This window comes from Hemitrygon akajei, chromosome 8 (genome assembly GCF_048418815.1).
Source record: "Hemitrygon akajei chromosome 8, sHemAka1.3, whole genome shotgun sequence".
Taxonomy (NCBI): domain Eukaryota; kingdom Metazoa; phylum Chordata; class Chondrichthyes; order Myliobatiformes; family Dasyatidae; genus Hemitrygon; species Hemitrygon akajei.
Window position 1 is genome coordinate 12,185,749 of NC_133131.1, and position 13,014 is coordinate 12,198,762.

Genomic DNA, 13,014 nt, shown 5'->3' on the forward strand with positions numbered 1-13,014 from the left:
TCTATGGAGAGGATTCTGCAGAAGCCGGAAGTCTAGAATAACATACAACAAAATGCTGAGGACTCAACAGGTCAGCTAATCTCCCAGTTTTCCACGATGACAACACAATGTGGACGAACTATTCTCACGACAAATCGTACAGCTCACACGAGGAAATCTGCAGATGCTGGAAATTCAAACAACACACACAAAATGCTGGTGGAACACAGCAGGTCAGGCAGCATCTATAAGGAGAAGCACTGTTGACGTTTCGGGCCGAGACCCTTCATCAGGATTACTTGCATTCCAATTCTCTGGATAATATAATTCTCAGTCACATTTGTCTATGATATACTTATTCAAGACACGTGCAAGCGTATGACAAGGCCAATGCTTATTGTCCATAATTTAAAATGGGTTTGCTAGCCAATTCAGATGGCAGCTAAGTGTGAAAGACAATGTCGAGTCTGGAGGGCGCACTGGCCAATTACTTCTCCCGAAGAACAACAGGCAGCATATTATGACCAAGACATACGAGACTGCAGATGCTGGAATCCTCATATTCCATCTGGATAGTCTATAACCCAATAGCATGAATACCGAGTTTCTCTATATGAAGTCGCCTTCGTCGCCATTTGGTTGCTTCCCCCTCTCCATGCCCTTCTAGTCCTCCTTTCTCTCCTCCAACTCAAGGACAGGCCTCCAGTCTCCATTGGACTCACAAGCCAAGCACCTCCAATTTCGAATTTGCATTTCAATTTCAAGCTGCCATCATGATTTTGAATGCTACAGCCTTATATCACCACTACAATGTTTGATTTTAAATGCTTACCTAAATTTCATCTCTTGGCAGAAGGAGAGATCATCTCGCCTCTCCATCATGACTTCCACCAATTGACAGAGTTTGGTTTTGATCTGAATTGCGTGGACAGTGTTCCCAAGAACGCGCACATACCTGCATCAAAAAGCACAAAATGGCCAGCTGGTCATACAACATTTATAGATTCTACTTCTTTACATCAGCTTAATGCGTAAGAAAAATGAAAGTTAATCATTCAGTAATGCTAGCAGCAGAAGATTAGCTGGATAAATAATCACTTGACAAATAAGATCAGATAAGCAGCCTGATGGTTTGGAATTAGTAGCTCTCATGAATATGTTACCACTCAAGCCTAAGACAAATCAAGATCACACATTCTGAGAAGAGGTCAGCCTTTCCATTATTTCTACTTTAGCTTCTTTCAACAATGTCAGGAAAGACTAGGACCAAAGGGCCCAGCCACAGAATACAAGGATGCCTCTTTAGAACAGAAATAAGGAGGAATTTCTTTTCAGATGATGAATCTGTGGAATTTATTGCCACAAGCGTCTGTGGAGGCCATGTCCTTGGCTATAGGTTTTTGATTACTAAGGGAGTCAAAGGCTACAGGTAGAAGGCAGAAGAAAAAGGTTGAGAAGGATAATAAATCAGCCATGATTGAATAGCAGGACAGATTCGATGGGCCAACTGGCTTAACTCTGCTCCTGTGCCTTATTGTCTGAGCAAGTTGACCTGTTACCTTCAAGTGATACTGATATATTTACTCTCAAAGTTCAAACTCCTATGTAAATTTGTTATCAAAGTACACAGACAGTATGTCACCATGTACAACCCTGAGATTCATTTTCCTGTGGACATTCACAGTACATACAAGAACCACAATAAAATCAGTGAAAGACTGTACTCAACAGGATGGACAAACCAACATGCAAAAAAATAAACTGTGTAAATACAAAACGAGAGAAAAAATAAATAATAACAATAATAAGTAAATAAGCATTAACTATCGAGAACATGAGATGAAGGGTGCTTGAAAGTGAATCCACGGGTTGTGAGAAAGGTTTAGTGATGGAGTGAGTGAAGTTGAGTGGTTATCCCCACTGGTTCAATAGCTTGATGGTTGAAGGATAATAACTATTTCTAAACCTTGTGGTGTAGGTCCTGAGATTTCTTTACCTCCTTCCTGATGGCAGCATTGAGAAGAGAGTATAGCCTAGGTGCTAGGCATCCTTGATGATGGGTGCTGAATTTTTGCAACAGCGTTCTCCATGTAAATGTGATCAATGGTTGGGTGGGCTTTACCCATGTATCCACTCTTTTTTGTAGGATTTTCCCTACAAGGGCATTGGTATTTCCCAACCAATCAATATACTCTCCACCCCATATCAAGAGAAGTTTGTCAACATTTTAGATGACATGCAAATCTTTGAAAACTTCTAAGGAAGTAGAGGCACTGTTGTGCTTTCTTCATAATGGCATTATTGTGCTGGACCCAAGACAGATCCTCTGAAATGACAACACCAATTAGTTTAAAGTTGCTGACCCTCTCCACCTCTGATCCCCCAATGAGGAATGGCTCATGGACCTGCAGTTTCCAAATCCTGAAGTCTCTCTGGTTTTGCTGACATGGAGTTGTTGTTATGGCACCACTCAGCCAGATTTTCAATCTCCCTCAACTATGCTGACTTGTCACCACCTTTGATTCAGCCAATAGACAGTTGTGTCAAAAGCAAACTTAAGTATGGCATTGGCACCATGCTTATCCTCACAGTCACACCTAGCATAATATCTAATCTCATTAGCGAATGATGGCTACTTCAGCAAGAGAGGTGAGAAAAATTAGCAGTCATGATGCCAATAGAGGGAATCATACCTGAAGGCCAAATGAGAGGAAGACACACACCTGCAGGAAAAACATTACCTGACTAAATTGAGCATCATCGTTTCAATGCTAGCCTGCCCGAGGTGCTCTGAACTGCCTTCAGTGTGATTGTCGAGCAGGTTCTTCATAATTGCTATAGTCTGTTCCACAAATGGTGTGTTTGTATCATTCAATAACACCTGTATGAAAATACAGTTCTGTTGTAAGAAGCATTATCACTTTCATTGAAAATACCACGTGCAACCAGATGGGAAAGTGGTGCCCCGAGGCCAAAGAAAATGAATTCATCTGTCACCAAAACCAGAATTGTAGAAAACCAGGTTCTAGGTCATTGATAACTGATCTTCTGCAGGTATTAAAGATCAGCTATAATGTTGCTAACTGGCAGAACAGGATGGAGAGGCTAAGTGAACTACATCTATTCCGAATCCATGCTTTTGCATATTTTGTTTGAATATCACTAATACAGAAAATGAATTTATATCAAACACAAGAGATTCTGCAGGTTCCAGAGCAACATACACAAAATGCTGGAGGAACTCAGCAGCAGGTCAGGCAGCGTTAATGTAGGGGAATAAAGAGTTGACATTTTTGAGCCAAGAACCTTCTTAAGGGCTGGAAAAGAAAGCGAACAAGCTAGGATAAGAAAGTGAGGGGAAGGGAAGGAGTACAAGCTGGCAGGTGATAGCTGAAACCAGGTGAAGGGAAAGATAGATGAAGTGAGAAGCTGAAGCAGGATAGATAGAAGCGGTAAATGCTAAAGAGGAAGGAATCTGATAGGAGAGACAGTGGACCATGGGAGAAAGGGAAGGAGGAGGGAAACCAGAGAAAGGTGATGGGCACGTGAGGATCACAGAAGGAGTAAGAGGGAGTAAGCATGGGGAATAGGAAAAAGAGAGAAGTGAGAAGGGGGGGGGGGGGGGGATAAGTGTTCACATATTAGAGAAATCAGTGTTCATTCCAGCAGGCTGGAGTCTAGCCAGACGGAATATGAGATGTTGCTTCTCCAACCTGAGAACTTATATCAAGTGTATCTAATTGGTTTTTAATTCAATTTTCCCACCACCCACCCTTTCCCATCCACAACAGCACAAACTTGCATAACACATTGTGGCAGGTCTTGAGCGCATTTCATCTCAATTCCATAGCCGTGAAACAGTGATGAGGATTAAGTAGATTTGCTTGGATACCCACCTGGCCTTGCAAGTCAAAAAACCTGCTGATGCAATTTTTCAGCTTGTTGAAGAGCATGGGGTAAAGCACGGGACTGAGCTCCAGTCCGACTAGGTCTTTAATATTAGTCCTGATCTGGACCCCTACTTTCTCATGATTGCACACCATCAACGAGAGCAGTCGGTCCAAAAACTTGCTGACCGGAGTCTCTGCATTTCCTTCAGTCGAAACCATGGATATCATGGAACCTTTCCTTTCAGTGATTGGCCCCATGGGAGGGCTGTAAGTGACTAAGCCTGAGTTCGTGCGATGCTGGAGACAGACCCCTCCTATTGCACACAAGAAGCCCGTCATGTTAATCCACTCCTGTAGCGAGTCAGTGTCCGCCAGGTCTATCGAGCCACCACTTACATGTGACATCCGGCGCTTAACAATCGTCTTATGAAGACTTTCTGATACCTAAAGGTGGAAGCACGTCAGTACATATTAAGACAGATTAAATATTATGAAGGATTATTCTTCATGCACAACAGAACTACTTAAGAAAATAGCTTCCTTAAAATATTATAAATTAAGATTGATTAAAATGAGTTTTATTTGTTGCATGTACAACAAAACATAGAGTGAAATGCGTCGCTTGTATCTACAACCAACACAGTGCAAGGATTGTGCTGGGGGCAGTTCATAGATGTCTGCCACCAACACATCATGCTCACAACTCACTAGTCTTACATCTTTATAATGTGGGAGGAAACCAGAGCACCTAGAGGAAACCCATGATGTCACAGGAAGAACATAGAAACTCCTTACAGTTACTGGCGGGAATTGTACCCCAATCGGTGATGACTGGCGCAGTAAAGTTTTGTCTAACTCCTACAGTACAGCACCACCTGTAATTCCAGTTACACAAGAAAAGCACGGACAGAGTCAGACAGAAACTTGTGGGTTTGTTGCTAAACTAATTCAGACAGTACTGATATAACAGGCATGTTCATAGGCAGCCAGGTGCCGGTAAATAATGTTTTTATTAACTCTGTCATTGACAGTCCTAAACCCGTCTGCGAAGGTGGGGGGAAGGGGTGGGTGAGTGAGGGGGTCAGCAACCCCATCCTGTAAAAACCAAGAGAAATGCCAAAAAAAAAGCTCTGAAGACCTCATACCTGGGAGAGGAAGGAACGTCACCTAGAAGAAGTACGATGAGCTACACCTGGGGGAAATGAGAAAGACTGGCCTAAGACAGAGGACTCTGGCGAGCTGCTGTCGGTGTCCATGCCCCTGCAGGGATGATGGGCTTAAGAACCAGAAGGGTTTACATTGGGATCTCAGTTTATATCAGCTAAATCCCAGAATCAGATTGCTTATTATTTACTATAAATAAAGCAAGTTTATAGTTGAAATTAAATGTGGGAGGCCAGTGAATCACAAAGCAGAGACACAAAACCTAACAGAAACGCGCTACGAGCCCATGGTATTACAGGGAAGATTCTCACATGGATAAAGCAGTGGCTGATTGGCAGCCGGCAAAGAGTGGGAATAAAAGGAGCCTTTCCTGGCTGACTGCTGGAGACTAGTGGTGCTCCACAGGGGTCTGCGTTGGGACCGATTTTTTTTACATTATATGCCAATGATTTAATGATTTGGATGATGGAATTGATGGCTTTGTTGCAAAGGTTACAGACAATATGAAGATAGGTGGAGGGCAGGTAGTTTTGAGAAAGCAGAGAGGTTACAGAAGGATTTAGACAGATTAAGAGAATGGGCAAAGAAATGCCAGATGGAATACTGTTTTGGGAAGTGTATGGCCATGCACTTTGCTAGAAGAAATGAAAGGATTGACTACTTTCTAAGTGGAGAGAAAATACAAAAAACTGAGGCACAAAGGGACTTGGGAGTTCTTGTGCAGGATTCTCTAAAGGTTAGTTTGCAGGTTGAGTCTGTGGTGAGGAAGGCATTGTTAGCATTCATTTCGAGAGGATGAGAATATAAAAGCAAGCATGTAATGTTGAGACTTTATAAAGCTCTGGTAAGGCCTCACTTGGAGTATTGTGAGCAGTTTTGGGCCCTTTATCTTAGAAAGGATGTGCTGAAACTGGAGAGGGTTCAAAGGAGGTTCACGAAAATGATTCCAGGATTGAATGGCTTGTCATATGAAGAGCGTTTAATAGCTCTGGGCCTGTATTCACTGGAGTTCTGAGAGTGAGGGATGACCTTAATAAAACCTATTGAACGGTGAAAGGTGTTGATAGAGTGGATGTGTAGTGGGAGAGTCTAAGCCCAAAGGACACAGCCTCAGGATAGAGGGGCATCCTTTTCAAAACAGAGATGAGGAGGAATTCAGCCAAAGAGTGGTGAATCTATGTCATTCTTTGTTGCGGGCAGCTGTGGAGGCCAAGTCTTTATGTACATTTAAAGCAGAGGTCGACAGCTTCCTGACTGGTCAGGACACAAAGGGATACGGGGGAAGGCTGCAAACTGAGGCTGAGAGGGAATTTCCTTCAGCCGTGAGGAGAGCTGACTTGATGGACCAAACAGCCTAATTCTGCTTCAATATCTTACAATCTTATGATATAAGCCAAAGGAAAAAAGAAAAGTAGGTGCATTTTCATGTGGAGATATACTCCAGATAAAAGAACATCTGATAATAATAATAATAAACACTGTTTTGCTAAATTGATTAAGGAACATAGAAAGCACTACAGTACAGTGGTGTCACTGAGAATGATGTTAGGCTGATTTTTAACTTACAAGATAAACTTAACCCTTCCATTTTTCTTTCATTCATGTGCTTATCTAAGAGTCTGTTAAATGCTCCTAATGTATTTGCCTCTCCCATCACCTCGGCAGCACATCCCATGTACCCACCACTCTCTGTAAAAGACCTACCTCTGGCATCCTCTGCTATACTATCATCCAATCACCATCGCCAACCAGGGAAAAAGGAGTTGGAGAAAAAAAATAGGAAGAAAGTATTTTGTGTCCGGGATTCGAAAACTAAATTACAGAATCAGAATCAGGTTTAATATCGCTAGCATATGCTGTGAGATCTGTTGTTTTGCAGTGGCAGAACAGTGCAATGCATAATAATAGAAAAACTATAAATTACAATAAGAAATACATATAAAAATTAATTAAGTAGTGCAAAAAGCAAGCAAAAATAAGAAAAATAAACATCAGAACATAATCAAAATGGCCCATAAAAAGTGTAGAAATACAAAAATATATTACAGCAGTTCTTCAGAGCAAATATTTGGTGAAGACGTTATTAGGAAAGAGTACCTAACTTTGTCAAGGGTATGCTAGTTTAGTACTGTGCTCTACTGATCTATGTTCTATGTAAGTATCCTATTTGATAACTATTTAGATTCCGATACTATGAGGCTTCATCAATATATGATTTTATTTGACCAAACCTTCACCAGTTGGTTTGTAACAATACAGTGGATTCCCATTAATTGGGACATATCAGGACCAGTACATTTCAGCCCAATTAAGCAGCTGCTTCAATTGACCGAAGTTTAGCTAAAAGGGTATAAAAAAAGCCAAACCTCTATTTAAATGTGTAACAAATTATTTAATTAATATATTTAAATGATAAACAGAACAATTTAGAACACTACCTTCAAGACTATAAAACCATGTATTAGTTTGCAATAGTTATCGACTGAGGAATTAATCTAGAGAACCTTGTTATGTTCTTTTAATTGACTGTAACCTCAATAGCTTCAATAACCACAGTTGACGCTGCTCGACAAACTAGTGACTACCAGAGGCGCAGTACCCATGGTCGAGCACGACCGAAGGAGGCCACATAAGCTGACAAAATCAGTGCAGACACTTAGGGTAGACAATGGACTGTCGCATATAATCCTTCCATTGACTGCATTTTCCAAATCTTCATTTTCATTGTAAAGTTCAAAATGATTGTCAATACCTTCACGTTCTTCATAGTTCCTAACTTGTTGACATAGTGAAATCATTCCATTTTCACTCCTAGCCATTTCTGGCATCTCCAAGCCTGAATGCTTGAAACCGCAGTGGGCAAAACAGTATTGAGTTGACTTACTGCTTACTAACAGTGACAAAAATCACTGCTTTTTGAACACAAACATAAACAACTGTCATTTAAGAACTGTTTGCTCTAAGCAGGGTGTAGTGTCTAAAAGTCACGCAACTGTATGTGACTGACATTAATTAGAAGATATTTGGCAACAGTATCTTGCCCCAATTAAGCAGCGTCGTGTCCCAAATAAATGAAGGAAAGCCCACTTATTTTCTCAATTAGCTTTTGTTCCTTTTGAGCTGTCCCAAATCAGTGGCTGCCCCGATTACCCGATGGCCCAATTAACCAGAATCCACTGCATTTCATTTCAATTTTTCACTTTAAGCACATGATAATCACAAGGAGTTGAAAAGGGAGCATTTCAATTTTCATGGTCCAGTTAGTGTTGGAAATGAGTAGAGAAAATGTATTAGAACAAAAATTATGCTTTTGCCAATTTCTCCACAACTTTTAAAAAGATCATGAGTTATTTGAAAAAGCAGAATAAGACAATCCTGTCATTTGATAACTTACCAAAATTGATTATATGATATCTTATGACTGCTTGGATTTCTTTAATGAAAATTTGGCCTTCCAAGTTTATGAATAAAAGCAGACACATCAATAACCATTCTGTTGTCATGAGAATATTAAGAACACTAAACTACAAATAACTAATCTAAAATATTAACCTAAAACACCTAAAAATAGTACTATACCAATCTTTGCCTCAATCCTTAGGCCCTACAATTGCCGCTGAAATCAATGGTGTCTTGGAGCACGTTCCAAATATGTCCTGAGGCGGGATCAGAGGTGCAAATCCCCAGCAAAACGCCAGGTGTCTCAGCAGGACTGGTGCAAACTGATAGATTACATTTTCTATGGCAAGCCTTAGATTTTCACATGCAATTTCAGATCTGCCAGCAAGCGCTAGGGAGGACCAGCTCATCATCTTTTGCTCTCTTTGGAGAGTTATGTGCTCGTGAACTCGGAATGTTTCTGATGGGTCTGGAAACGTTTTTTGGCTTTAGGCATCTGTGTTAACAGGAAGCATTTATAAACAAATTCAAAATGTTACAGATGGTGGATATCTAACAGATGATCAGTGAGTGCAGAAGATACTCAGGTCATCTGGAGAATGGGGAAAACCTCTCTCTCCACAGATTATACCTCACCCAATATTTTTAGTTCTTATTCAAATCTAGTTTCCTATGCCACAAAAAAATTAAAATATCAAGCATATTCTAACGCCGCAACGTTTCAGCATATATGCCTACCCATTCCATTACTGAGACTGATGCCCAACTACTGATGGCCATGGCACAAGAGTCTTTCTGTATCATGCTTCCAAACTGAGACCTACCTGTCCATCCTCAATCTTGGTTTTTGGATAATTCAGAATTAACTTGGTAGCGTGCTCCCATTTTGTGTGTGTGTCTTCCCAGGCCTATAAAGACAAAATAGCAGAAGTTTGCGTGGGGAAAAGGAAATGGTGCAAATGTAGAACATATGGCCCACTTGTCAATATCCAAATTTGGCTGTCACAGATGGGAACAGAGGCTCCATTTGTTTTTAACAAAGCTGAATGTCGTTAAGTTTTATTTACAAATACCAAATACTACAGTATGCATTTCAGAAAAAACGTAGTTAACGTAACAGAGATTTTGTAGGTTTAACATTCCGTGGTCTTGGCATTTGTGGCAGAGTATACATAATTTGGATCCTTAACTAATTAATCTTCTATTACTAAAGCTAACACAGCTGGGGACAGTCCTCTAGATGATTACATCACGGTCACGCTATGTTGGTGCAGAAATCTGTGCCAACACTTGTGGGTTGCCCCCAGCACATCCTTGGGTCTATTGGTTTTTCATGCAAACAATGCATTTCACTGTATGTTTTGATGTACAGTACATGTGATAAATCCAAATCTATAATCTGAAACTGATTACATTAGATTCAAACTGGACATATAGCCCTGGCCAACTGTGGCACCCATCTAAATTAATACTATTTGTCTCTTGCCCTCTATTCCCAGCCTGTTCAAGTGTCTATCTAAATGCCCCTTAAGAGTTGTGAATGCATCTGCTTCTAGCACCTCCCTTAGTAGTGCATTCGAGTGACCTACTGCCCTCTATATTAACAAAAATCTTGCCCTGCAAACCTTTAACAACTTTCACCCACTCACCTTAAATTTATTATCTATCACATTTTCATTTCCACACTACGGGACAAAAAAATCTACCCTCTATTCTGTAGGTCTTTGGTAATTTAATATATTACTATCAGGTCACCCCTGAGCCTCCTACATTACAGAGAAAAAAATCCAAATGGACTTAACCTTTTCTTGTAGCTTATACATTCCAAACTAGGTAACCTCTTCTGCACCCAGAGACTGCAGATCCTACCTGAAGTGTTGTAAACAGACTGTACACAATATTCCAAATGTGGCCTTAGCAAAATCCTATCCAGCTGCAATATGACCTTTCAACTTTAATATTAATTGCTACAACCAATGAAGACGATTGATACATCATCACTGGTTGCTTCTACCCACTCAAGTAAGCAGGAGCCTTTGATATAAGCTGATTAACATTAGCAACTGCAGTTACTGTTCACTTCTATGATAATACACCATTCGCCAAACTTCACTGAGGAATTCAGCACGAAGAGAAGGCATTGAAAGGAAAAACCAAGAGAAAGCCAAATGACTCATCCTAAATTTTGAGACAAGTACTACAATTTGCAACTGCTTAAGCATCACCTGTCAAAATGCCAACCTTCAGATGGAACGTGCACAATAGAAAAGGGCATTTTTGCATCTTTAACAAATTAAGGCCAAAGTATCTCAAGGTTTACCTCAGTGTTGCCCGCTGTTGGATGCTCTATCCTCCTCAACAATGCCATCACCCGCTTTTGAAGAGCTGCCCGCCCTGTAGAATGGAATTAACAAAAATAAAACACATGAACAGAAACTTGGAGACAAGGAGCCATCAACTGTGATCAAGATTCATTTGCTTGACAGCTTCCAAATGAGAAGCACAACATTCTATGTTAACTCCTCTGAGGTGCTGTGGTGTGAGTGTGATATTGGGACTTTCGAGTTCCAACTCATTAGCACTGAAAGCAGAAAGAAGAGCAACTCTTCAAAAGGATAACAAGAACAAAATATCACTTCAAAATTTGACCGGCCAGACTGGAATTCGAGGTGAGCAGTCCTGGTTTCGAATCCAGCAGGCTCCCTGCACGCTTTCCATTTATGTCTAGCTAGCAAATCAGCCTCATAAAAAAAGACAAAATTCTAAATTAGACTTGCTATTTGCCTTCACACACATTACATAAGGATAGTTCTAGTTGAAAATATAAATGTTATAATAGGGGAGCCTAAAGGTTCATTTCACACTGAACCTGTACTATAAAATCAAATCCTGTCCAACCCCACCTCCCAATCTCAGGAGCTATTTCAATCCCTGCTTTCCATTTCCATTCTGTAGCCAGCTTAATTATTATGCTAAATGTTCCACTTTTGACATTTTAGCCATGATTTTGCAATACAGTAACTTTCTCATGGACTTGGTCTACTTTTTGCTACTTCAAAAATTTCCAAAAGGTTGATCCTTTAGCTTTAAAAGCTGCACCAACATTAGAAGACACTGGAGAGGAATGATTTCTCATCATCTCCAGAATCTGCCCATCAAAAGTGTTTACTAAACACTGGACTTAAATTCAACAGACATTAGGAAACGCAATTTCGCCTGATCTACATTTTCCTTCAACATCTACTGCACCAATCCACCTAACTAAAACAAGCCCAATAATTGGGACATGAAAAACACATTAATAAACTATCATATATTTGTAGGTAAAATGCTGATTCTTAAACTATCTAAAAGCAGAAAAGAAAATTTTAATTCTTAAGCTATCCAAAACCTCCATCAGCCCAACCTCCAACATAACACCACCACTCCCAATTTCAATTGCTGGCAGAGAAAATCTCATTCTTGCCACACTGCCTCAAATTTCAAGTAACAACATAGCATTTTCAATGTTAAAAGTAATTTAACACACAGGATGGCAGAAGATCCAATGGAGTAAGTGTTGGTAATTTTACACAATTTAACGGAATTTGGATATCAAGTTGAGCTGTAAGTAGACGGTCATTAAACATTAAATCTACCTGTTGACATCATATTGCTGACTGATGCAAACTCCATGAAAGTGTTATAATTCGGGAGGATGCTTTGGACAGGCACATCATCAACTCCACACCTAATATCAGCTTCTTCACAAAGGTGCCGGAAACAGGACATGGACACGAGAACTGCTTCTATGTCGGGACTCCAGAGGAACATGTAGAGTGCCACTTCCAGTTTCGTCTGTGCCTGACGGCAAATGGGGATCCCGCTGCCAAGTGTGGCACTCTCCTGTGCGTGAAACAAAATCAAAGAAATAAACAAAAGAGCTGCGAATTAGTTCAAGCAGATTTTAAAGGTGCAACGATATTCCATGCATATAGCTTCCAAAAAGACTTAATATTCCAAGCACATTATAACAGAATATTAACATTTAATCCAGTTACAGCACAATACAAACATACAGCAAGGCACACTATATTCTTTCACAATTCTATTTTCAATGTTCACTGATTTTGGGAAATTAGGAATTTATATTAAAAAAATTCTCCATCATAAGTGTGATAAGTGGTCATAGAAAACTACAGCACATTAACAGGCCCTTCAGCCCATCTAGTCCATGCTGAGCTATTAATCTGCCTAGTCCCATCGGCCTGCAGCTGGACCATAGCCCTCCGTACCCTTCCCATTCGTGTATCTATTCAAATTTCTCTTAAATGTTGAACTCGAAGCAAGAATCCATTGGCAGCTCATTCCACACTCTCCCCACCCTCTGAGCTCACCCTCATGTTTCACTCAAACAGTTCACTTTTCACCCTTAACCTATGACCTCTAGTTCTAATCTCACGCAACATCAGTGCTTGCATTTACCCTATCTATACCCCTCATAATTTTGATAGATAGATAGATAGATAGATAGATAGATAGATAGATACTTTATTCATCCCCATGGGGAAATTCAACATTTTTTCCAATGTCCCATACACTT

At 40.3% G+C, this 13,014-nt stretch overlaps 1 protein-coding gene across 6 annotated transcripts in view; it reads right to left on the reverse strand.

The window, feature by feature from the left end:
* The window catches only part of LOC140731641 (neurofibromin), a 359,419-nt gene that overhangs the window by 215,863 nt on the left and 130,542 nt on the right, over window positions 1–13,014 (reverse strand). For all 6 annotated transcript variants that reach the window (XM_073053261.1, XM_073053258.1, XM_073053260.1 and 3 more), the window contains 6 exons: window positions 12,071–12,317; window positions 10,753–10,826; window positions 9,257–9,340; window positions 3,876–4,313; window positions 2,721–2,860; window positions 812–934 (listed from right to left, as the gene is read on the reverse strand). In XM_073053261.1, coding sequence (XP_072909362.1) covers window positions 812–934; window positions 2,721–2,860; window positions 3,876–4,313; window positions 9,257–9,340; window positions 10,753–10,826; window positions 12,071–12,317 — 1,106 coding nt within the window. The remainder of the gene's footprint in view (window positions 1–811; window positions 935–2,720; window positions 2,861–3,875; window positions 4,314–9,256; window positions 9,341–10,752; window positions 10,827–12,070; window positions 12,318–13,014) is intronic.